We start from the raw sequence: 27,856 nt of genomic DNA on the forward strand, positions 1-27,856 counted from the left end.
CAGGTGAGTCAAGGAAGGACTTAAAGGTGTTTCGTCTGACTCAAGAATAATTTGTACCACAAGGTTCGCAAGAATAGATTGTTTTCAAAGCTGCACTTCACAGCTCAGCTGTGGAAACATTAAAATAAGACAGCGGCAACAAAAAGTGGCATTACATCTAACCGAAAAGCGGAACAGAGAGCCTGTTAAGTGCTAATTCTCTAGCCCTGTGCCAAATAGTGAATTCCTGTTAACAGAGTCTGTGTGCAGAATACATATTATTGTGGGTGTGTGGTTTTATTTGAGCTTTATTTCTCATTTTATGATGACATTTAAAGGTTTTAAATTCTACAAACAGAACAATGAACTGTTGGGAACCTATATAAAGACCCACTTATAAAGAGATATTGTACAAACTTTTGGTCACACCAAATAGTATGACTTTCTAATTCTTTTATAAGCATTATAAAATGGCATTTACAAATTAGTTAATATGTGCGATGATGTGCTGCACGACATGTTTAATGAACATATTTAATAAAACAACTATCTACAGCATACAGTAGCTCTAATGAGGTAGTGTGTAAAGTAAAAATAAGGGTTTTTACTTCTACCACAGCATAATAAAAGCAACACGCAGTAATCCATGTGCACAAAAAGGGATGAAAGGAGATTGTACTGTGGTCCCACTGAACAGGAATAAGTATGATGAGAAGAAGTTCAGCCACTATAACATATTTTGTGTAATTACACCAAATGAAGAATTTCTCTTTAATAACAAGCATGATAAACGAGTCATCATAATCAAAATCTCAGAAATGCTGCATTCAACATGAAACTCATTAGTTGAGGTTGAAGCAGCTGCTCTGGCAGATGAATAGCAATTGCAATGTTAGATGAAACATCATTGATATCATTGAATTTCAAAACCAGCAAAATAAAAGGGTGATCTATTTGCCGCATCTTTGAGCTCCTCTGCTTTTCATTGGAGAATTTCTGTAGCGGCTTTGAAAGTTGGGAATAAAACTAGTCGTAATACGAGGGTTGCTGACAGTTAAAAGCAGATCTGTGCTAGCTAATTAAAAACCAAATGCTACTCATGTAAACTGTGTCATTTACATTCAACCAAGCTTAAAAATATTCAAACTGCCCACAAGCTCTGACAAGATCTTTCAAGCAAGTGTGCTCATTTCTCTTGTCACAGACAAGCAGGAAGAAGCTGAAAACCATTACTCTCATGCTCTCTGTCACCCGCTGTAGTCCTTAAATCACTCACTCGGCTCAAATTTGCTGTTGTCAACATTTCCACATTATCTGCTCGGCCAAGGAATTTACTGGATCCCCCTGCTGCTTTTGTGGGGTTGGCGAGAAATGGCAAGGCATGTAACCCGGAGCCAATAATGTCACTTTCATATTTGATTTTTTTTTCCTTCCTTTTTTAATCCCACGGTAACACCAAAACAAGTCCAAAAGCTTAAAATATAGGGACAAGTGAGGCTGCGGTGAAGAAAGGGGGCAGAAAATAAGTAGGGAAGTAAAGAAAAGTAGGTTCTTGTTTGGTATTCTCCCTCCATGCTGTGGGCTCTCTTCTCTGTGCTCTGTATTGATCTTCGAAACTGCCCTGTTTCCATTTAGCCTCTTCTCATAATATATAACACAGCTCTGATTTATCCACCTCCTTTCTCTCTCCTACTTTTCAATGAGGGGACATGACACTGAGAGACAGCAGGCGCCCGATCTGGCTGTTGGTTTCAGGTTATTGAAACCTGACCAAATAAAGAGGGAACGGCATCTGTCAATGACACCAAATGGAAATGATGTGTGGGGGGCATCACATTTACACTACAGGCAACCTCATGTTTTCAATGAAGACAGAATTACATAAAACAATGAAATTAATTCATTGAATTTGCATGATTCATCGTCTATCCAATCTGTGAATGACTACACTATCTGGGATAAAACAAAATGTGCTAGAACATTTCGCTAATTGCAACCTAGTCTGTGCAGTAAACAAAATCACATTAATCACACCGGGGATGCAACAGCATCAATAAATCACTATAGTAGAGTAAAACAAAGCAAAGCCATCACACAGACACTAACGCACAGTTTATTTTCTTTAAAGGGAGTAAAATTGAAACAATATTTCAAATTTGTTTAATGGATTTGCACAAAATAACAAACTGTGTTTGCAAATGACTCAGTGGCCGTCCATCATCAACATTGCATCAGTCACACACACTGACTCGCCTCTCCCCTGCTCATTATATCAGCTGCAAGCTGTGCTCTCACAGACAAATGCACACAATGTACACAGCATACGTTCTGCCTTTTAGATCAAAAGACAAGCTGAAATCTAACTATCAAAGTGAGCTGGCTGAGATGATTTAAATCAGTATGAGGATATTTTTTGACAATTTAATTCCATTCTCAGAACAGATATGACAAATTCATGCAGAGTCGACCATAAATCAACGATAACGAAAATGATCATGTAGATAAACTGTACTGCACTGAAGACTATTCCTGCATGAGCAACCACTGTTTTAATGCCATATTAGCAAACGATTACATCCCAACGTCTAATACGAAACAGTTCATTTTTAGTGACTAATCAATAAAAAAAACTCTCACCTGAGCCATTTTAGCTTCTTTAAGCTTCTTTCATGTTTTGGTTTTAACGTCAACACACTTGCATCTTTGTGCACAGCTGGATGCCCTAAAAACCTACTAAGCAACTCATTACCTCAAGCATACCAACACAGTATACAGCTGGTGAACACAGCTTAGCATTTAGCAGCTGAAGATCCAGATATTTTCCCTCAAGAATTGGTGGAGATCAAAACAGAGCGGAAACAAGCAGAGTATGGAAATTATTTTTACCAAATTAATCCAAGTGCTGTTGTTGCCCCATGTCTATTTGTTAACATGCCCACTGTAATACGTTTATCATTGTTAGCTGTTGTATTCACAGATCACTCAGTGGCCAGAAATTGGGCAAAATACACAATACACTATTTGCTTGAAACTGGGGCGTTTGGAGGAGCACAAAGCAGTTCAACCTCAGCTGGTGTGTATTATTATTAGTACATTTTTTAAAGTCAGCTTCTTAAATTAGCACTCTGATCTGATTTGCTTTCTGTATAATGCTTTGAACAAACTGTATTTTCTCACCTGCATTTTTTATATAAAATATCATTATTTACTGCCAGTATAATGTACCACTGCATATGCTGCTATAAAGATATTTTGCCCCACCCCTCACATGAGCACTATTGTAATCTGTGATTGTTACAAATAAATGTTCACATAAGCCTCTCAGAAGCATTTTCTGCCTTTTAGCTGCGTTTGCAAACACGGTGTGTTCCAGACATTTATATTTTCGCCAGAATGTTTTATATTTTAATACACCCTGTTGAGCACAGAGTCTGGTCTTTTGTTTATTGCAAAAGTGTTTCAGTGACAAGCTGCGAAGCATGTAAACCACAGCAGAATTTCAAAGCCGACAAACAATGTGGAAGCAGGTTTGTCACAAGGTGGAGACTGACACAGGCGCAGTTTACTTAGGGATATTTTGTTATAAATATGACTGTTTGGAACACATTGAGCTTACCGGCGGATAGCTAAAAAGTGTTATGTGCTCCAACACAAGAAGGTGAATGAACTGTACCCATCAGGAATTCAAGCTGATCACATCTGCTGCTCTGCGTGAAGGCTGTGATATTAAAAAAGTATCAGATGGGTGGAGTGAGTATGACTTTAAGAGATGTCTGGCTTTTACGTGCACATGCCTAATTCTTGCAAGAGAATAATATTCTCACAAAAGGGCACCAACACCCAGAGGAAATGTTCCACTGAAACTGTACAGAGGGCAAATAGAAAGAGAGAGTAACAAAGAGAGAGAGTAATACATAAAATAGAGAGAAAGAGAGCCCTCCATGCATGCTGGCTCCTGTTCTTAATTATAGTAAAGCACTAAAGTGCCTCATTCATTTCAGCAGGGTGGGGCGACGGACTGTGACAAAGGGAAAAAAAAGAAAAAGGAAAAAAAAAGAAACGTTTATATAATTTTCACCTCAATTTATTCAAGTGTGAGGCACAAGGATTGAGGACACACAGCTATGCATACAAACACTAGTATGCACACACACACACACACACATACATACAGAGAAAATTCAACTTCCCTCAGCTTAATTCCTTCCCAGATGTTTTTGCGGTTGATGGTGGTGGGAGGGGGGGTTCAAAAACACACACCCATATTAAATGTTTTCAGTTAAACAGGCAAGAGAAGAGAAGAGAAGAGAAGAGAAGAGAAGAGAAGAGAAGAGAAGAGACAAAAACAACACAAGCACTTTCCTCCGGTTGATTTATGTGATTCTATTACATTAAACATTCTTTCCCCTGAGCAGGCTCAGCTCCCTAGCAACCATCGCTCGCAGCCCTAATGTGTCTGGCACAGGGCCAGGGAAAGCTGCCTGCCTTATTGATTGCCAGATTGAAAAGTTTGCATTTAATAGGTCCTGTAATACATGAAGGAATTATTCAGAGAGGCTCCTTGTCAAAAACCCAAATTGGTTCTTTTGACTATCAAAAAACAACGGGGGCCGTGTAACAAATGAGCTTTCAGAAAGCTCCTCTTTTGTGCCTGAAATGAAATTCGATGTAGCTTTGACCCTTCAGAATTATCACTGTCACCAGGAAGTAAACTCGAAACTGATAGCTATGAGGTTCGAGGCCACATTGTCGCTTAAGATGAGGAAGACAAGTTTGTGCCATGTTGATCCCCTTTTGTGCGGTGATGGATTGGCCCTAAACACTGTTCGCTGTCTGGTCCCCGGCTGCATCCTGACTAATGAAAGACTACTGCTGGGTTTTGGGGGTCAATCCACTTATAGCGCAGTCAATTCAGAGAGTAAAAAAAGCTGCTCTGCAAGAACCCAAAATGTGCAAATACCACAGGGAGTAAATTTAATCAACTATCTTTGGTTGGAGAAATACAGCTTCCTTTCAACTACACAAACAAGTGAAACCCTTCCCCGTGTCTCTTTCCCTCTCCTCAAACAAGCCTAAAAGCTGTTACACCCAGGTGATGATACTCTATCTGCTATGACGGCCACTCTCATTTGTCACGCGGCTCTGTCCGACACAAACTCAATTGAGCAGCTGTGATCAGAAATCTCAGAGGTTGTCAGCAACAGAGAGAATGAGGAATACATAGAGAGTTTCTTTGGCTCAGCCTGTAGAAGACAGCATTTTCAACCGCACATATCATTCTCCCGCAGAATGAAATGGATGACATGTTTGCCTTTAAATGTATCTTTAATGGGACAGCGAGTTCCCATTTAAGTGAGTTCTGCTGGAAGGTTAGAGCAAAGGAGGGAGAGGGAGAGAGAAAAAAAAAAAACATCTTATCAGGAGATTGGGAATTGGGTCAGGCAAGGAATTACATGCCATTCTAGATCAAAGTTGCCGTGTGTATTTCCTCAAAGAAGGGCCCCTCATTATCAGCTCAGACTTATTTCTCAGGGCGTATACTCAGCATAGTGTGCAAAAGGAAACATAATTTAATGTGTTTTAGTAAAAGAATGAATAAAAAAAAGAAAAGAAGAAGAAGAGGGACAAAAGAATAATACTGGAGGCTATTTGGGACAGGCATGTTTCCCAATGGTAAAACTGTAATGAGAGAGAGAGAAGAGAAGGGGTGTTTGCTGGAGATGCTGAGGGTGGGGGGCTGGGGGTGTTGTTGTCATTCAGCATGGCTCCATTGCGAATTCCTGTCATTAAATATGAACTTCTCTTTCTCCCTCGCCCTATCTCTCTATCATCAGATCTGTATAGAGGAGGAAGGCTTTATATAAACAGCCTGTGCAGTTAAGCCAACTGGAACCCTTTTCAATAATTACATCCAGCACAATACTCAATTTACATTGCATTTATTTAGCTGGAGGATTTGACAATGTGGCAAAGAAAAGAGTGACATTAGCAGTAGATGATAACAACTAGAGCGGTGCGCTCCCCAAGGGGAGATGTTTTAGTCTGTGGCTTAGAGGGAGACTTTACAGATAGCAATATGTCATTAAAAACCAGTGCCATCTGTTCACATTTCTTGTTTATGTGCTGTCATGGATATAAACCGTACTGAAGATACAAAAGCAAATCCGAGAAATGCAATCTGTAGGATTTTCTCTTGCATTCTTTGCTGTGCAATTAGTTGTGATTACACATTCCAGCAGCACCACAATAAAGAAAACAAGAACCACTAACAATTGTTTTCTCTCCACAAGCACTAATGATCTCTGTTTGAAGTTCCCAAGCTCAGTCCTACACAAACAGTTTTCACATAGCTGCTGTCTCATTCGCCTAACATACACAGTATCTGGCGAAACGAGCAGGTAATTTCTGATAAACTGCAGCCGTCTTGGCTCTAAACTCATTCATTCCAGATTACAGAACATGACCTCTGATGTGGCAAACCTCCATCCTGCGCTTTACTAACAGAGCTGTAATTACTGTAATGCAGCACATACAGTGTTTGTAGCTGCTTGTCTCACATTGCACAGGACTGATAAGAACTTCAGTGAAGAATATCTACCAGCTGTGATAACAAGTTTATGTGCACTGGTCATTCATGCCAAAAGGCTTCTTACTTCTCTCTGCTGTTTTTTTTATATTATTATTATGAAACAAGTCCAACAGGAATCTAAAATGACAGTGCAAGATATTTTATTTGTTCTGTATAGTGTTGTACTTTGACTACAGTATAATGACAAAGTGTTTGACATGAAACGAAAACAACATGAATCAGAGATTCTTTGGCAAAGGCCTTTGTTGTCTAAGAAATAACTTGCTAAGTTAGTCTTTGTGATGCCTGACAACATGGGTGTGTCATACTTTGCTCTTCACGAGAGTCCAACACAGCTGTTTTTTCCCCTCCCATTCAGTAATTATCCTCAGCAATATAAATAAAATTTTGCACCTACTCAACAAGACAGCAATTCTGTGACTAGGCTTTTGTTAACTTTAAATATTACCCTCTGACACTGTGAATGAAACAACAGCTTTCCCTGAGTTATGGCTGACGGGAAAATCAGGGAGGGGGGAGGAGGGGCTGGCTGAATGCCTCTCATTTTGCCAAGTGCTCCTCGGGCCACCACATAACAAGGAAATGGACTGAAAGGTTGAGAAAGAAGACAGAGAAGCATCAATGATCTATTGTTTGCAGGGAGGGCACTGCATACAACTCCTCTGGCAGTTAATATATCAAAGAAAGCCAAACATACTACACCATCTGCACCGAGATATTTTGCAAATACACATTACGTCATCTGTAGTTCTTTGGCTTAATAAAAGCATTAAGAACAGCTATGTACCCAGGCAAGTATGTGTGACTATGCGCACACACTCGCACAGCTTCCAACAAAGGTCTGGAATCTATCAAAGCTTCCAAATTGCAATTACCTTTCAAAGGAGGAAAAATGCATTACAGTACCTCTGTGCTGTGAAATGAACGCAAGGCTATACTCTATACTGTGTACTACAGTTTACACCCTTCAGCTTGGCTGTGCACCTGTGTTTTGTTCAGCCTTACACATTATGAAATATATTATGTGGATGTTGAGAAGCTGATCCGCAATCAGCAATGAAAGCTATTTTTACCTTGGCAAGGGTCTGACTCAAAGTGTTTTTCCAACACTCTAATGCTATGATACAAATAAATGGTTATTTAATGTTCACACACTCTCACATACTGTAGAAGTCAAGAAGCTATTATTATCATCGTTCTGCAGAGTTCAGTCTTATTAATTCACGCACCTTCAAATCTTGAAAATAATGAGCCAAGTCTCTGGTATTATTAAGAGAGACAAGTGGAATTATTAAACTCGCACAACTTGGAAGCTCACAATAAACTGATAAAATCTGTGTTTAGTTTTGTAAGAACAACAGAAAAGTCACTTACGAAATATTTTATTACAGCATCAGATTTAATGTATCTCTGCTTTAATGATGATGCAAAAATCTGTTCATTTATCTTCAGATCAGACACAGATGTGCCTGTGCTGATAATTATATGTTATTATAAAGTAATTAACAAGAACTAATGAGGCAAAGGTAAAGTCCTTGAAAAAATGCCACTTAAAGTAAAGTTAGCAATTCCAGTTTGGTAACTTAGTAATGTCTGTTTGTCCATCCATCCATTCAGCTGCTCACAGGGCTATAGTCTTACATTTCTATATCATTACCACTGATATATTTCACTACTGTAACTGGTAATATGTATATAATATGCAATAAATGTCAAATTCTGGGCCAATACTGACACCCATATTTAAAAACAACAATTTGGCCAATAGCTGATCTTTTTTTCCTGTTATTTCATCGATTAATTTGCTTTTTGTTGCTCTTCATCAGACCATATTTGCCAATTATCCAGTGCAAAACGGATGGAATACAACAGATAAATATCAGCAGCCATCAGTAAATGGCATCTTATTTGCTGATAGCCTATACTGACGTTTGGCTAATATATCGGTGCATTAGCAGTCATTTACTGAATGATAAATAGTATTTTTGTGAGTAAATCTTACGATGTGCTTTGCCAAAACTATCATATACATAATCAAAAGGGAAAAAAGCTAATTTTCCCTGACTTGCAATGAAGTAGAATCATCAAACAGTATAAAATTTAAACAGTTGAAACTAAAAGCAACTAAAATGCCTCAGATCTGCACTTCAGTGCAGAACTTAACACTGCTCATGTTGTAGGTTTGACTTTCAAGCCTTTTTAATAAGCACAACAGGGCGTCCAGAGGAGGACATGCATTCATAAAGCAGATGGACTGGCATGCTCATAAAAAATGCAGGGTTATTAATTGTACAATCTGTGATGTCTAGAAAGCCTACTGAGCAGCGCAAAAAAAACATCCATATCTATCTATCTGAAGGCAGAATGTGAGGCTGTCATGCAGAAAGAAACATATCGGGGGAGATGTACAAAAAAACCTCTGCACTGAAATATTAATGCTGCCGTAATCCTTTAAATAGGCATCATATTACACATCATGTTTTGACATAGACTAATACAGAAATCTCTCTAAAAAGTCTGCTGGTTGGGTAACGCTTAAGTATGAGTCAGAGTAACTGGAACAGGCAGGCGATTTGCTTAAGAAAAGAAAGCAAATGTTTCTCAGTCAACACACAGCCTCAGATAAAGCCTCATTATCCATGTGATTTTAGAGCTTTCATAACAGCGAATCATTAAAAAGAATAATTTAATAATGAATCTATCAGGGAATTTGTCTTGGAGGCAGAGCTGCTAGCGCATTATGAAAGCACCTCACTCTGTTTCTGTCTATTTAAGATGCCTGGCAGAGGTCACATCAATAGCATCTCTGTTGTTCCAGACCTGACTAATGGAGAGAAGAGAGACACAACTGTTGTTTCAGACCTCCCTAATGGAGAGACGGAGCTCTTCATTTCCTCTGAGGCCATTCTCATTGTTTAACCATGCACCAGCCTTCAGCCCCCTCCATTGCGTAAGCCAAAAAAACACATTATGTGACAATCCAGAAATAAAATAACACAAATTATTGATGAATATAGCTATCCAATGAAGCTGAATTTGATTACGGCGTGAGCCATAACAGGATATGGCTCGACTGTTGGGTGGTCTCTTTCTCTTTCTCTCTCTTTCTCCCATTCAAATTCGAGGCATGCTCAAACATCTAATAGATTTTTCCACCCCAGCACACAATTTACTGCTTACAGATTTAGAATTCTCTGGCTTCCGGCCAGGCCACAGTCAGAAGGGAATTAATGATATGAGCACATCAGTGAGGAAAAACAGCTTGTGATTCTCTCTCCTACAGGTCTGGGCATAATGAAGAAGATACTGCCATAAACCCCCCAAAAGAAAAAAAAAACATAGCAAAGGAGGAGAGAAGAAAACAGGAGGGGGTGAGAAAGGCACATAATCAATACAAACACTCCATTAAATTACTTCAAAAGAGATTTTGGACAGTTTCTAGAATTAGTTCTGCAGAGAAAAAAAAGCAGAAGGGGAAGCAAATATGTCTGAGGGGCGGAAAGCAAACAAGTGCAAACGATACAATCTGCCACATACTCTGAACGGAGGAGTACAGTGGCAGTGTGTCTTACGAAAGCATGGCATTCTTTCTTTGCCTGAGTCACAACATACCATTACTCTTGTAACACCACAACCCAGTTGTCTTTATCTTTTTCAAGAAACTGCTTACTCCTTCCCACGTTGCAGTCGAAACATAAAACGCTTTCACGTGTGATAGTGACTCAGTGTCCCAAATATTGTTCTGTATTGTCACCAAGACAAATCAACCATGAGAAGACCGCATCTGTCTGTTTCCTTATCACAAGTTCCTACCGCATAAACATTCTGTGACTCTGTGAACAGTCTCTTCTCTGAAAGGGGACAGAATCTACCCTCTACATCAAATTGAAATGTTCCGACTGAAATATTGTCAGGATATCAACTCGGGTATATGTGCCAAGCCTGGCATACAGATCAGATGTTGTATCGGAGGGAAATGCAGCGACTATATCCCCCGAGTGAGCGAGGCTGTAAAGATTCTTGGAAAAAAAAAAGCCAGGTGCGCGTGTCACGGGCCTATTACGCCTTCGAGATCAATCAGTGTAAGTGACAAAAGCGACATCGTTAAATATGCTTAACCACATGTCAGTATTTAGACTTAAAAGTGTGCCGGTGTCCTCCTTAGTGTGAAATTTCCTCTTTGTGTTACTGTCTACCTGCTGCAGCCCAATACAACTCAACGACATCAATGCAAAGAGGGCACCTTAAGTCATTCTGTGCGTCAAGCCGACACAGAAAGGGAAAAATGTTTGGACATGACATGGGAAATTTGTCCAAATTTTCATGCTGTTTACATTTACTTAAAATAGCTTCATACACACTTAAAAATCACATCAGCAGTAACTGTCAGTTGCTGAAGTTGAAGTGTCAGTTCTGAAGTTGCATTCTGACTGACATGTGAAGGTGCGAGTGTCATTTCCTGTTTGCATAAACTGGTGTGTTGACTTTTTGTATAACAAGTTCTAAGTATTCAGTATTCCAGTATTCATGCAGAGTAGCTTATTCTGTATGGAAATGATAGAACCATACATCATTTTTTAATTCAATTTTGTAGTGAAGGTTAGGTGTTTATCCGAGAGTTACGTGTTTGATTCTTAGCTTCTCTAATTCCCAAGCTGCCCTTGAGCAAGAAACTCCACTCGTGCATAGATGTGGAAAATATGTAAGTTTCTTTTAGACAAAAGCACCCTCCAAATGTACTTAACGTGAAACTGCATACATTATAACGAAGGTCACTTAAGACGGATTATCACTTTAAGCATAGAGCTCGCGATAACGTGCATTTTCATTCGTATCTGTTATGTGAAATTTGGACATTGACGCACTTATTGGATGGAAACATTATTCAAAGAACTCTATTTGTGGCTTTTCATACAACAAAAAGTTGCATAATGAACATGAATTTCCTTGAATTCCAATAAGTGGCCTTCATTTCCATTACTAACTGAATATTGCATGAAAATGTTCTGCCAGATCCAATCCATCATTTGTTGGTTAAACATCAAAATTATAGTTTTGAGCAGCATTGCACACAGTATGTAGTATTTCTTTATTAAAAAATAGATGGAGTGATATAATTTTCATTTTTGTATGGTTGAATCTTCAAAGGTGTTAAAGCATAGAAACAGTATTTAAAAAAAGTCAAGGAGATGGGCGAATTCACCATCCCTGCAATTCACTCTATTTTTTTCTGCCAGCATGGTTCCTTTAGTCTCAGTGTTTTCTTGGAGAGCCCTGATCCCTCCAATTGCTGAGGGATGAACTGCCTACAGATCATACTATGGGTGAGGGCAGGAGTCATGAACACCATCTATGTTCTTTGAACGCAGGAGTCGCAAGCTATGACCTTGTATAATCCTCCACATCATCTCAGCTCACAATCTGTTCAGTGGCATCCACACCGAAGGCTTGAATTAAAGAAAGACAAGACAGAAAACCTATTGAGCTATTTTGTGAGCATGAGCCATTCTGTCTTTTTTTTTTTCCAATCCTTTATTATTTTTCTTCTACAGCACTCTGTGTCTCCCAGCACAAGTCTACAAACTGTATCAGCAGATACAGCTCTCAAACACTCGGCCTCGTAGTATACGACCAGAAACCAATTTCGTCAGGCAGCAATGAAAAAAAAAAAGAATGAGGCCAGTCCTCTAGGGAGAGATAGAGGGGCAGAATGTAAACTTCCCTGGCAAGCCATCCCTGGTGGATTGAACTGTAAAAAGAAGCTCTAATACCCACTCCAATACAAGATAAACTGAGTGGACAGTTTACATTACCTGATTAAGTGAATTACACCACAGATTACATAAGTACTGCGAAATACATTACATCACCCATGCAGACTTGCTATCTCTTTATCGTTAGTTAGGAATTTGAGTGAGACAAACACAATTCAACACAACAATTTTTCAGGGCTGGAGATTCTTCAGAAAAACCCCCCCCCACACAGTTCTTAAAAAAGAACTGCAGATTGCCTCAAATCAGGTACTTCTGTATTTCCCTTTGCTATTTTGAGTTCAAGCCGGTTCACACTGATAACTCGGTGTGAGTGCACTAGTACACTGATGGTGGACTTACGATGGTCATAAAGTTGACTGACATTACATGCTTCTTACCCTCAGTGGGTAACCACTTTGGCTACGTACAAAGACTTTCGATGGTGAGGCCAATGCAGTGCAGCAGGTCCAAGAAGGTAGGAGGAGCACTGCTGATACGACTATCAAATGGACATCCAGATATACATGGTGCTTAGCTAAAATTGGACAGATTGTAAAGGTTCCACCGTACAGTATGTTTAAGCATGGGTCCATCTTGTGAAGCAATGCCCAGCTTTGTTTATAAAATACACATTTTTCCTATGTATTTAATTTTAGCTGCAAAGATCTACACAATCATTTTAGACTCCTAAAATAGGTGCCTTTTCTTAAAGTGGCAGTGGCAAGCTGGGAAATATATTATTTGTATTTCCTGACCTTGCTCTCTGTCATTTGTGGAAAATTCCCATGAACATGTTGACTTCGACTACGCAACAATTTGTTTTTCAGCAAGTGTCTTATTGAGTAGTTTGTCCATGAGAGAGGGAACGTGAGATTGAGTGTGTTTGCTCAAGTATGTAAAAGATATCTGCGCCAGGGGGTATCATAGAGTTGTTATATCTGCAAGAATGCTGCAGAAGATGGTTTAAAAAACACTGTGAACTTTATTATTTTGGGGTTTTTTCTGTGTTACCCCGATGTCCACACTATAGAATAATGTATGAGTGTTCATTGGCTTGCTAAGCTGTAAACATTTTGAACATTTGGAGCTAACATTCAAATGCTGCAACTATCAGCTTGCCAATACGTTCACACTGACACAGTCAAAAATCACCTATTATGCAATGAGGTACAAAGTGTACATTGTGTGCTACATGGAAGTGTAGTAATGGAAGTATTTGAGTAGAGACACAGTGTCAGAGCCAGAATAGATGTTTCTCTTTTTTCCAGTTTTGGTGCTGAGCTAAGAAGCTGCAGCAGCTTCAAATATAGCATAAAGATATTACCTAATTTTGACCTTCTTGGCTAAGAAAGTGACTAGGCATACATGTCAAAACTTAACTTTCAACAGATGACATTATTAAAAGACCGAAGAAAGACAACCTGTTATTTCAGGTATGGCACTTTGTGAAACACTTGCTGGAATTTGAATTATGATACCAATCATTTCTCTGCCTTGAAGGTTTTGCAGAGCTGCCAACGGTGCAGGACTGCAGCAAAGGTCACTTGCTTCTAATTAATTACTTTACTTAATGTGGGCATCTTTTGTTACACTTTTTACGCATTTCTGAGGAGAGAATACAGTAGAGCTTTGTTCGCTTACCAAACCACAAAACCCAATGTAATACAGATGAAAACAAAAAATGTCTTCCTGCTGCTTGAAACACATTTGTCTTTTATTTTTCACATGTTGCCTGTGAGACACAAATGCACAGCAGTGCACTTTATTCACGCTGGCAGCATGCCAGGAAAAGTTAGGATGCACACTTGGAAAAAAAAAAAGAAGTTTCCCTCGATAACAATGGCATACTTTATTGCTCTTTAGCTCACAATGCTTTTCTGTGCAGCTTGTGGTATTGCTGCAGTATCCTGTTATGAGGAACAATCCAATTCTTCTGACATAGTTACACATCAGCCTGAGAATAACAATCAGCAAATGCATCACTCAAGTTATAAAGAAGGCTGCCACTTCAGGCTAAAAGAATCTAAAAAAAAAGAAGAGAAGAAGCGTGTAGAGTTGTATCATAAAAGCATTAGTTTAGTCAATGAGCGAACGTATTACACAGAATTACAAACATTCAGCTACAGGATGCTTTAAGGCTACTTTTATATCTGATCTGCTGCTGCTGTGGTATGAATATTTCATTTTGGTAGTCAGCAGCATTGCAGTGGCATATTTCATATTTCTCTCCCAAACTCTCTGCCTCTCGCATATTGTTAGACTGTCAACAACTGACACACGCCAAAGATATAGTGAACAAACAAACAAATGGATAAGTGAGTGCACACCACTGATTGTCGGTGTGTATCATGTGTGTGCATCTATGTGTGTATGTGTGTCAGAGTGTGTATGTGTGTCTCTGGTGCCCTGCCAGAGCCTGAGCCCGTTCTGCTGACTGGGCAGATTCTCTGGCGGAGTGTCCCATCGGAGTGACAAGTGCATTTAGAAACAGCCTGATGGAGTCATTAACGGCAGCGCTGCTCATTAGCAACACATGCACACACACGTGCATTCACGCACACACAGAGACAGGCTCTCAGTAGCAACGGCGTTATCATCAGGTTATTACACCAACAACGGTTAAATCTATAAATTCTAGACTATACCGCACGTTTACAGAAAATCCAAATAAGGAGCATAATACCATTTCAGAAGCAAGCTGACACATCTATTTATGAAAGCGAGCAATCATAGACACACACACACGCGCCTGCAGGCACATTCACGCTATATTGATTACTGGAATAACAACAAAGCATTCATTATTGATCGCCTTGTCCTTTTTGCGTATGAGATTCAAGCAATGTCGAGTAATCAAGGGCATTACAGCATCACACAGAAACACAACAGCCTCTCTTCCCGGAAGATCCTGAGCAGAAAACACTACAAGAGTCATCAATAAATCACTATTTTCTACAGAAGAAAAAAAAGTATTTTTTAAGCCTGTAGCAGTTTTACTTCCATGTTGGCTTTAGGAATAAGATGGTTATTAAAAATTAATTATTAGAGGATCAGGAAGCTAAAAAATTCTGGCTTGCTTAAATTGCAAGGAAAGGCAATCGTGATCTGACAAGAAATACTGTAATTGTGATGGCATTTCAAGCATGTTTGCTATGCTATGTAAAACCATTATAAGCAGCATTAGGCATTGCATCACAGCCAAGTGAGGGAAAGGCAAATAAGTAGGAAAAGGCTTCAAAGGGAACATAATGTTCTTTCTGATTATTAGGCTCAAATGCCAGAGTTTCCTATCTGAATCAGATGAGTCATCTCCAGAGACATCCAGCTTTACGTTGGGGTTGATTCATGGGTAAGGCTGTAGTGAGAACCCAGGAGCCTGCTTCAAGAAACAAGCATTCACTGACACTTAATGGCACAGTGTACATGATGAATACACCAGACAGCCATTCAGATACACACAGCAATGATCCTTAAGGCTGCTGAGCTACACAGCCAATTATGATCTGAACTGATGGATAAGACAGTATCAGAGGTGCCTTATACTGCAGTTTGATGTAACTCAATTATTTATGACATTGCCAGCAGAATGATGTGATTTTTGCAGTGCAGTCTTTGTTGTTGTCACACTCAGAAAACAGAGCTGTAACACTGTAAGATGGTAATATGTTGGCAAACACACTGCCATTACCTCTAGCCTGCTTGTATTAGTGTGATTCTTAGCTCATTATAGCGGGAGTAATTCCAACTACGCACTGATGAATTACTCCAGTCAAGACAACACTTGTTAAACCAACCAAAGGACAATAAACATATGATGATTAATGGTGAACATGGGACCCAAATACATAAACATTCAACACAACAGCCCAGAGAAAGTGGAAAGACGACAGTAACCTTTTGGAATGAAGGAAAATAATAAAAATAACCTCATAAAAGGCTAAAAAGAAATTGAGGTCTCCGCTCAGCTCACCTAGCTGTGCCCTCTCCCTCTGGACATCCTTGAAGTTGAGTCCACTGGTAAGGGTGCTCTCCCTGTAGCGGTGGAGGGCCTCCCTCCTCCCATTGGTCCCCAGCTCCCGGAGCACCGAGGGTTTCAACGGCTCGGCCTTGAGACTGTTGTCCCATCCTGAGAAGTCTGGTACCGTCCACTTCACCAGGTCCTCCAGTCGCACGATCACCTTCTCAGACAGCGCAATTACTTCGTGCTGAAAAGAGGCAGGAGCAGAATCACGTAGCGAGTTACATAAACGCAGCTGTGCCACGAAAATGGATCATTTACTTCCACCACAATTTTATGGCTCTGAAATGGTTTTGTTGCATAGACACATAAACATTTCAAAACAGCACATCTCCAAGTATGCAGATGTGCTATTTTTAATAACCGAGACCAACAATAACCAACTGTGGTGTGTAAATAATTACATGACTTGGGTTTATGAGATTAGAAAGACCTAAAACAAACACAAATAATTACAGAATACAGTACAGAAAACACATACAGGTTCAAACTTATACTTTTCTAAAAAAAAAAAAAACTCTCATAAAAGTGAAAGCGTTGCTCTGAAAATTATACTGAGGTAAAAGTGTCGTCTTAAGTAAAGTATTGCACCACATTAAGTCCACTACTCAAACTAAGCTGAGCATAATCAGGGTCAAAGTTTGGGTAAAAAAAGAGAGGATTAAAATTAGACCAAAGATCAGAGTCGAAATGAGAGTTTATAGAATAAACAGGACACAACAGCTAAATGGCCTGTGTATAATCTCAATTTGTATGTGCATAAAGTAACATTATGGCTGTGGATGCACCTTAATGTAAGTAAATTGCCGCACCATGAATATGGATGATGTGGATGATTGCTGAATTGAATTTATGCCAGCAACTAAATCAATGTCATTGAGGACATAGGTGTTTTTGACTCTTTGATTAGCGTTTAGGAAGTCGGGCTCCTGATAATCACCGTGAATGTTAAGATTTTATGCTCTAAAATGACAAGACGCACTCAGTGGCTATGATTACACCTTCAAAGTGAAGAAGAGCAGTTGAAATGTAATTTGTTATACCGGGAATGTAATGAATGAAGAGGAAAACGCTGTAGCCACTGGTTTCTTCAGTGCACAGTAAAACTAATGTGGCACTGTCAGGAAACTATAAAATTTAAATTTATAGCAGTGATGCGCATGGTTGACACAGAGGCAACGTTTTGTGTACATACTTCAGTCTGCTCAGTTGGCTTGCTTAATAAGATTTGTTCTCCCGTCTGTGTGTGCTTCAACCTATTTTTTTCCTACGGTGGATTCAGCTCCTTTTAATAACTCTCATGCTCAAAAGAACTACAAGTCCAGAGGAGAGGGAAGGAAGCAGACATGCTTAAATGTGTTTCCATTTGAAGGGCTAATGGCTGAAGTGCTTGTTACCAACAGAATGGAGTGCTGTGCTGTAAGATGGCTATTACAGAAACACGGAAATCTGGAGGACAGATGTGTACGGGCAGAAACGCAGACACACTGAGTAGGTCTCTGATGTTTACCTTGGTTATCTCCAATTTACCAGGCATCTGTCTGCCTGTACTTATTTCCCCTCAAAGAGCTGTCGACATTAAAATAACAGCCATTTATGTCATATCAATGTGTGTTGGCAGAGGGTGTGGACAAAATAAAGCTACACTTTAGAACAAATCCTTTCTTTGTGAATCTTAAAATGTTAAGATAAGCTGTTGTTTTTTTTTAGCCATTTAATGCCGTATTTGTTTCGAGTTTGTCACCAAATTCCAGAAACATACATATGGCTTTTGTGTGTTTCAGATTCTCCCTGAGTGCTCTGTCTATACAATTACCCATATTCAGTTCTCACATCATTGCAACTAAAGGCATATCAAATCCCAACCAGTTGGAGACAGTATTTCCTTATAAAGGAAAAGCCTGCGAGGGATAGCTTGATATAGCTGTGCCTCCCTCACTAAGTAGAAACATCAAACATGGGTTTTCGGTCTTCTTATAATGAGCTGTCTTCAGCTGTCAAGTGGTGGCGGGTGGTTGTAACCGGCTTTCCATGCAATGAAAAACTGACTGCTGTTTCTGCCTTCAGAAAAGCCGGCCATTTGAATAATGTAGAGCAACAGTAAATAGCATTCAGCCTGCAGCCAAAAACCACATTGTACTGTATTTCTACAGAATTACCTACTATACTTTGATGCAATCTCTTGACAGCATATTGAGAAACAACATCATGAAATATTGCACTTGAGCCCATTTACAGCTAAAATAATGCACTGAATGCTCAAACAGTCTAACAGCAGTAATTCAAGTCTCCCAATAGCACACCGGAGCATACACGCAGCTATATCAAACCTTAAAAACACACAGCCATTCCCTCTGTATTAATCAGGTGAATGACATGGTGCCTTGTGTGACTGTCAACAGATGCTGTTTGGGGACTTGTTCGGCTTGAGAGCAAAACACAACAGGTGAGCGCAATTCAGGAGCTGTCAACACAGTCCAGAATATAATCAGTCTATGAACAGAGCTGCAGCCCTGAAAACAGGCTACATCCATTACTTTGCCATATAATGCCTTTCCTTTCCCTTCTGTACTTTGGCTGCACAACTTTACAGCAGCGAGACTCTGTGAGCTGCAGCAGGAAGATGAATTTTGGCTTGTGGTTTGCATAAGTCATGATATTTGGTTGAGAAATGTTTAGGTAAAGAGTTTAGTAATGTGCTGTGTTTCCGTAAAAGTCTTCTGAAAACCAGCCAAGTCAGTCAGTTGTTGAGAAATGATCAAAACAGCAGCATTGCACCAACCTCTTTTGCCCTTACACTGAGAAAAACACTGAACTGCAGCTACAACAAATGACTGTTTCCTTCATGACTTTTAGCCTGGAGTCAAAGCGGCACTGCAAGAGAAAATATTTAAAGCTGGACCCACTCAATATTTGATATCAAATTAAACTGAACATTGTTGATATTTTTGAATAAATATTAAACTCCTAGAAGCTATGATCTCTCAGTTCTGAGTATATTCTGGGCTTCTTATAACACAGCAACAGAAACCTGAATAGTTTTCACACTACTGGGTCAAACGAGAAACTTAAAGGCACTGATCTAGCAACAGAAGAACCCCTCAGCTAGTCTGATTGAATATCATCAGATATGAGGGCAATGGCCAGTTTGTTGGGGGGCTACAACCTGTAGATATCCAGGCCAGGACCTGTACCATCCACTTGTTATTGTTTATGTATAATGATAGATCATAAAAAGCAAAATTGGGATCATCTGAAGATCCCCTGCATGCTATACCAAAGGCTTCTCAATAATGTGATTGTTCAAAGAAACCACAAATTTTCCAGTATCAGTCAGTAAAACTGATTAAGAAAATAATGCATAATAATAGGGGAAATGATGACTACAATAACTGCTAACCTACTTGCCAAACTGCTGTTGACTAATATTCTGTCAGCCCTATTAATTGACTAATTTTACTAAGATTAATCACTGTAGCAGCGTTGCAGGGGTCTTCTTCTCACTCCTCTGATTTGGGGCGTCTTGGGGCCCTGCTCCTCTGTAAATGCCGCCCATCCACACTGTGCTGTCATTTCGAGTTAGGCAGTTGATAGTTTAGCAAAGCGGCAGACACAGCCAGCAGGCCACTTGATAATATAGGTCAGAGGACTACAAGCCCGCAGCCACGAGGTGACACTCCACATCAGCAACACACCAAATAGCCTGGTGTCATTTCATTGACACTTCCGACACAGATGCATTAGAAGCATTTATACACAACACTAAATATCTTCATGTGTTGGCATAATTTTACTGTGGGTACATCAATAAGCCCATATAAACACAAACTGCTCCTTTTACGGTTGAGTTAAAATGCAAGATAACACATTAACAGCTCAGTGTTACAGCGTGGCTCCATACTTCTATCAATAATTTATGTTATTACTGCAGCAGCATGATATCTCCAAAAACATTACTGAGTGAATTTATTGCTATGACTGCACATAATGGACTGAAAGTAGAAAAAACAGCCTGCTGCTGCGAAACTGTAGATAACTCTGTTCCAGAAACCCATGACTCCAGCAATCTCATTGAAATTAAACTCGCTAAAATCCATATCATTCAATTTATATGGATGCAATAGTGTACTGGTGGCAAAACAGCACATAAGGGACATTCCCAATCCTATATTTGGTGATCCAATTACAAACAATGTACCCTGAAATATTCCATATCACTCCAAACAATTCCCTGTGAGAAATCCACGCCACTGTGAGCGAGCATTAAGGCAGACATTCCTGACTGTCAGCGTTCTGCGGCGGAGCGTCTCATCGCTCAGACGGGACTTTCAGCTTGAGAGTCAAGGGGTGCATGCTCCCAGTTGGTGGGTATCTTTCTATACTATGGGCACACACGTACACATACACACAGTGCTCCTGTCATGCTGGGAAGGTTTCAGCCTGCTGCCTCGGAGAGGTCAGCACTGGAATTCCTAAGGCCAAAGGAGATTAGTAATTGAGTAATGGACATGGTGACATGGACAATGAAGAGACAGAGAGGGAGAAAGAGAGAGGAGGAAAAATTGAGAGAAAGAAGGAGAAAGAAAGAGAGAGAGAGGGTAGGAAACACAATATGAGTTCATTATCTATCTCCCCTCCCCATGACTGACCTTGGCTTCAGTGTCCCAAAACAAACTTATCTGGGAATTAAAGAGGAACTCAAGGGAGTAAGCCTGGAACAATTGAATTAGAATATTTTCTTTTTGAGACTGCCTAAAGACTACAAAGAGTTCAAAGCATTGCATTTAAAAGGTGACTGTACATTATGTACTACCACTTAATTGAAGCAGTTTATTCACATGCATAAATGTTGCTGTAATATCGGCAGGGTGCTGAACTCATCTTTTATTCACTGATTCCATTAAGCAACTTCACTTACATCGGCCAGGGTGATTTATGAACTTAGCATTCTTTTGCAGTTATAACGAAAGAGAGAAATAGCAAGATAAGAGGAGTTTTCAAAGCCTTACTGAAAGTGGGTGAGGCATCCATCATGTAAGGTGACACCACAAAAAAGCTGTGTCAGCTCCCTTGAATCGCTGCAGCTTTGTATTCTTGTATTTTAGCAAATGCGCACACAAAAAAAAAAAAAAAAAAAATAGAAATACAGAGAGACTGAATGCATGTTCATTCCACATGCTCCATCTAAGAGAGTGCAGTTAAGAATTAAAAATATTGGCTGGAGGATTTAAGCAAGAGCTTCCCATCTGTGGCTGCATTCTCCTCAAAGGTTATAATAACGATCCACTATAGCTGGGGGCGCTGGAGTCATGCATCAAGGCAAATGTTTGCCTGTTCAAGTGGTTAGTCAATGACAAAGTGGAAAAAACTGAACTAAAGAGCACCAAAAGTCTTCTGTGTGTTGACAAACAGGCTCCGCTGTAACATATCATTACTTTAGCCTGCAAAGACATTTGGTGAAAAGAATCAGAATCAGAATGTTTGCAGGGGTTTTTTATAGCCTTTGAAGTCCAGTGTATTACATTTTAAAGGTTTTAAATTACACTATCCTAAAAAGCTGGTAATAATTTACATGCTATTTCAGCAATGGTGAGGAATTCACTGGAGGGCAGTGTTCAGAGTTAATGACTTGTTCTGCGGCAGGAGGAGGCATATATGCGTGCACGCTACACATGCACACTAAACACATCCCCACTCCAACCCCCCACCCCACCTCTAAATTCCTGCCATTGTTGTGTGAATGGGGAGATTTGCTATAATGCACACACTGGTCAAGGCAACAGAGCAGTATGGACGCACTCAAAGCATCACTGTAAAAATGTGCCATATCACATTTACACTCGAGTCATTCAGCAGAACGACCTTATCCATCAAAATGCTGGTCGCATATCTAAGCCACTTACACTTAACTCAACTAGCATCCCAGATGCTTGAATTACCCATTCAGGGTTTTTCCCTTAGGAAAAATCAAAGAAGCAGCAAATGAATACAATCTAATTTCCCTACAAGCTGGCTTTCCAAGCACTGAAACACATGCATGGACTACTGCCATGTACTGAAGAAATGGCTCTGGATGCATGCCAAAGTGTTTTCCACAGCAATCAATACTGGCCTACTGCTGCAGTCCCCAGCCTGTCAGTGTGTCTGTGTATGTGTATGTGTGTGTCTCTGTGTCTATGTGTGTGTATGTGTGTGTGAGCCAAAGCCTTGTCAGCTAGAGGGACAGAATAGAGGAGAAGAGAGGTCAGATGAAATCAGAGGTGATGATAATAGCACATTAATATAACATGATCTAGAAATATTCTCTGCGGTTGTGACTTCCCATTAAGAGAACTTTGCTGTATTTGCACTAATGTGGGATATATAGTATAAGATAAGAATAAGCAATTAACCGCCTGAAGCAGCGTATACAATAAGTGGGTGTTGTGTGTGTGTGTGTATGGTGAGCTGTTATCTACAACAGCTCTCTCCTGAAATAGGGAGTCCAAAAACAGAAAGTATTACAGGCGGTGAGCAGTACCAGCAAGAGAGGCAGGCCATTTGGAGTGAGAAGAAATAATGTGTCACTCAGTGAGTTTTAAAACACATGTGACTGCTTCGTCGGTGGCAGTTTGCAGGCAGACAAATAGAGCAGAGGCCCCAATAGAGGGTTTGTCATAATGGGTGAGCAACTCTACACAAAGCCTGTTTAAAGAGCAAGCTGAGCTCAACTGGTGGGGGTAAACACTGTTTGTCATGCTGTGATCCAATGAAAAATAAAGCTTCCTCTACATATGGACTTAATAATTAACTCAGCATAAATAGGTTAATAAATTTTTCCCTGGATCTGTTTATCAACCGTTCAGCAAATACGGGCGCCGAGAGTTACGCTTATTCGATGAATCATTATTTTTGTTTCCAGCCAAAGTTGAGTGGATTCAAAGCTGGCTGTGTTTAAAAGGAATTGACCTCCAACCCTTTGACAGAAGAAAAACAAGCACAGTAGGTCACGGGTTGGTTCCTCTTGTCACTGCACAGCACAGCAAAACATGACAAATACAGCGCAGGAGAGGCTGAGAGCAAACAAATACCTGAGAAATAACCAGGAAATTACATCATACCACAGCACTGAGAACACAAGTGAATCAGTAATCCAATTCTGGGGAATTGTTCAATATATGGCTGTTCTGATATCTTAAAACAAAGTCATGCCTTTTTGGTATTTGGAAGATATTGGCTTCAGGCTTAAGATAATAGTTATCTACAAGATACAAGGAATGATCTGTTGGAGAAAGAGAGCAAAGCAGCACCGACTGTCATAAGTCATACACTGCTTCTGCTTTATGTTGTGTAAAAATATTCAAGAGTAAATCTCACATGATCTGAGAGTGAATGTTATAAATTGTGGCTTTACCTCATGATGTTGCCCGTGCTCATTTAACACCAAAACCTTGTGAAAACAACACACTTCCTGAGAACTGCAAGTTATCAAGTTCATATCTGCATGAGTCACTGGGCTAATTTGAACCCCTGATTTTCAGCCAGTCAATTACAGATTTAGAGTCAGCGTGGCTCCACAGTCATTAATCTGTCTTTATACACCACCGGTCCTGGAGAAAAATGACTAATGCGAGGTTTATAAATTCCACTTTTCAGCGCAGCTAAAAATGAACTTCTCTCTAATGTTTACCTTTTTACACATACATCACTCAGACCCAGAGTTTAGCAGCCGATGAGTTTTAATGTCATAGCTTTATTGTCAGACTGGTTTGCCCTTCCTGTTTGTTTTTTGGATTACGGCTTGCCTCTGTAAGCACTCCTAGCTGACTCATGCGGTGCAGATTAGTGTTATGGGGCAAAGTCAGCGAGAATCTGAATGGGCTCTGTGAAGGTCATAAACTGACTTGAAGTTGTCAGGGCAATTTCCACTCTGTAATATACAGTAAGTAGTCCGATTTGCTGAGAGTGGAGTGTTTGACAAGTCCTTTAATTGAGGTCAGCCTGGAGGCACCTACATTGCACTTAAACATATCAACCCTGTTCTATAATCATTACAATGCCTTGTTTATGCATAGAGACTGCTTTTTATTTCTGCTGTGACTTCTCTTATCCTGCACTTTTTCATATATATGACAAATATGAGGTTTCATTTGCACTGCCAGGACACACCTTCTGGTAGTTAAGTATCATATTTTCCAGATATGATGTCCAGTGGAGTGGAATGTAAGCACTTTGCAATGCAAATAAGTCTTTGGGAAAGGGGCGGGGAAGACAAGTCGTTGCGCAAGCGTTGCCTTAGAATCAGCAATGCATGCACTCGAAGTAATTACTAAATAATTGCAGCGTGTTAAAGACTAACGCGAGGGGATTTCTGGAGATGATACCAGTTCATACAAGAATGATAGTTTGTCTAAAGCGCTGCCCATAAATAGCCACCTTTTTCATGAAAGGGAAATGTGATAGGCACTCTATTACTCAAGAGGAAAGAATGTAAGTAAACCTTCAGCGGAAGAGTCAAGTACAAACACGGCTTTGTCCTTCCCTATAAACAATATATGAGCAACAGAGGGTGATTTCAATGCAGCCGCAAGTGATCAAAAGCACATAGCAGTAATTAAAGTGCTGCGGTCGTATCAGGGAAAAAAACAACAACACATCATTTGTTTTACAGCCGGTTAGAAAAACTCAATAATCAGAGTAATGCCATTCAGTGCAGCGATGCAACCGGATCACAAGCGCCACATATGGCCACAGCCAATTATAACTATTGCTTTTCTGTGCCAACAACAGCGTAATTCAACACACAGAGGTTTTAAGTGCAATATCACATTGTTAAGGATGGAAATGCTCACATGGAAAATTATGCAAAACGCGGAGAGTAGCTAAAACGTGTCAGCGCTGGCTTTTTGCTCTGCCACGCTTTATGACTCGCTCTGCTTCTTTCAACATCAGGCTGCATTACAAAATATCTAATAACTATCGTAGCGACCGATCTGAGCCAGTTTGATCCCATGCATTCATTACCGTTTCGCAATTTCCGCCCATATGTCTGCGCTTGACACGCTTTACCCAGAAATGAAATGACAGAGCCCAGGCGCGGGATTGTTGCGGATTTTCCCCTTTATAACACAATTAACCCCACAGAGCGCAGCGGCAACCTTATTGAGCGCAGCTGGACAAGTGCACATTCAGCAGTTGACACCACAATAGACAAACAGACTAAAAGTAAAACTAGTGGAAAAAGAAAATACCGCTGTAGGTCAGTCCTTTTACTGCTCGCATTAATCAATGTCAGTAACAGTGCCTGTGTTTATAAATGCCCGTGTCACCGGAGACATCCAATGCCAACTCTTAATGCGGTAAAGATGTTAAATTAAATCCTCCCGAACGAGATGGACTAAAAACACCAAAAAAATTCACAATTATTCAGACGATTAATATTCCTACCTCTCCATGAGTGACTGTGCGTCCCTGGGGAGTATCCTCGGGTAGAAAATAAAGTTTGGAGCTTGATAAAAGTTGTTTGCTTGTTCTTTCTTCCCAGAGCAGCTGAAGCTCCGCTATGCAAATAGGATCCTCCGGTTTGCATCTGACGAAGAAAAAGTCTCCGAGAGACAGGATTCTCGGTTTGGCGTCCCGGTTAAATTTAAAGGCTTTATAGAATATATATGGTCCATGTAAACCGCAAGACGAGCCCACCCACTGTAGAGGGAAAAAAAGGCAAACAGGGAAATATTTACATTGCTTATCATTCGTTTTCGTAAACAATTTGTAACAAGGCGGACAAAAACATTTCTAATGTCCCTGCGTTATTACGCACAGTTGGCTAATATCAAATTAGGATCTCTCCGTCTTAAGCAAACAATTAGTATCATGTAACTATTTTTAGATGGTCAACATATTCACAGATGTAGTCATAAAAATGCTGTATGTTTAAAGTTTTGTGGATAGGAACATGAGGATACTTTAGAGCAGGTGGCGTTTAGCGCAATGCGAAAATAAAACAAATCGACGGTTGATATCAAACGTTACCTTCAGTGAGTTCGGCTCCATCTCGACGTTATGAATTGATTAAACTCAACACGCTCTCCAAACTTGCTGGCTTGAATGGATTGGCAAGGTCCTGAAAGGGACGTATTTTTCTAGAGTTTAAAACATGGCGTTTCCGTCGTTGAAGCGACACCGAAAAATATGTTTTCAATTAAATACGCCGCGAGAAACATCGCCCATATTTGTATTCTAATCCGATTAAGAAAATATTTTATAGTGGCCTTTTCGGCACATTTCTATTATTCGCGACCGCTTGTTGAGGCAAAATATTAAAGTCCAACTCAAATATTTAAAACAAAATCACTCAGCTATGAAACATAACTGTAAATAGAAAAATAAAAAACAGGATCTGAGCAAAATATTCTGCCCACAGAAGCTGACTTTGTACCATTATTCTGCGTTTAAGGGCTTTTACGAGACTATGTAGCTTCCAGGACTTCTGTAAACGACGTTCAGTATGAAAGCACATTTCTCAGAGTAATGACACTGAAGCGCTCGCTGTGGATGCCTTCAAGAAACAATGTTACATGAAAGTTAATAGGGCTATCAAATGATTCCTCAAAAGGCAGTGTAGGACCCGTGAGGTGCTTTTGCTTTGAGCGGAACTTGGTATGCGCTATGGCTCAGGCTCGAGCAGTGGGTTTAATGCTGAAAATAATGGCCTTTATATATTTTGAGACGAGCATTTGAAAAGACAAAAAAAAAAAAAAAATTGGCCGAGTTAGAAAGCGGGGCGTCACGAGACAGAATTCACGAGGCGGTCCTTTCTCCGGACATAAATCATATTAAAACGCTAACCTGACCTTGTGGAGACAGCTGGATATGTGTTTGACACAGGTTAACATATCTGAACGATTAAAGTCTCTTATAATTACGTTGATGAATATTTATCATTTTAAACAGTCGGGGATTGCAAACGATGTAAGGAAACCAGTATTAGTTTATGAATTATTAATAACAGCTATGTTATTCATACCAAGTTACACAAACTTCTCGGTTTCTATTTACATCTGCGGACTCATTGTCCTTTGAGTCCCCGCTGCCTGAATGTGTCAGCTCTATTTTATCGGCTGTCTGGAATTATTCGTATATTCAAAAGTACCGACTGAGTCCACAGCGCTGTGCTGTTTCTCCACCGTCATCCACCCTTTGCCCGGCATTTATCCACCACTCAGATCTCAGACCATGCAACAGCAACACAGGCCTACTTCTGACACCAGCTATTTCAAGCACTATTACGCAATGCGCCTTTTTTTCCAGAAATGATGGGCAGAGAATACAGGCGCATTGATTCCCACCCAGCAAAGTGTATTTATGTCTTCTTAACTGACATGTTGTGTTGTTCTAGTTAAATGAATGCCTGTCTGGTGTTTATCTTAAAGACATACAGAAAGTGATGAAGAATTAGTGGCATCAGGGCTGAAAGATGGTAATTTCCTCCTATTATTCCCTCCCCCTCCCCCCCACTACCCTGCATTCAAAGAAAA

The 27,856-nt window shown here is 40.0% G+C and overlaps 1 protein-coding gene across 2 annotated transcripts in view; it reads right to left on the bottom strand.

Moving 5' to 3' along the window:
• Positions 1 to 26,420, bottom strand: part of arid5b (AT-rich interaction domain 5B) — a 75,007-nt gene extending 48,587 nt beyond the window's left edge. The window contains exons 1-3 of one of the 2 annotated variants that reach the window (XM_063491726.1): positions 26,352 to 26,420; positions 25,767 to 26,021; positions 16,293 to 16,527 (exon numbers count right to left, since the gene is read on the bottom strand). In XM_063491726.1, the coding sequence (XP_063347796.1) occupies positions 16,293 to 16,527; positions 25,767 to 26,021; positions 26,352 to 26,372 (511 nt within the window). In that variant the 5' untranslated portion in view covers positions 26,373 to 26,420. Of the gene's footprint in view, positions 1 to 16,292; positions 16,528 to 25,766; positions 26,022 to 26,351 lie in introns of those variants that run through there. The other variant, XM_063491727.1, reaches the window with a different exon arrangement.
• Between the last annotated feature and the right edge of the window lie 1,436 nt (positions 26,421 to 27,856).

The sequence above is a fragment of the Pelmatolapia mariae genome, linkage group LG13 (genome assembly GCF_036321145.2).
Source record: "Pelmatolapia mariae isolate MD_Pm_ZW linkage group LG13, Pm_UMD_F_2, whole genome shotgun sequence".
Classification (NCBI taxonomy): domain Eukaryota; kingdom Metazoa; phylum Chordata; class Actinopteri; order Cichliformes; family Cichlidae; genus Pelmatolapia; species Pelmatolapia mariae.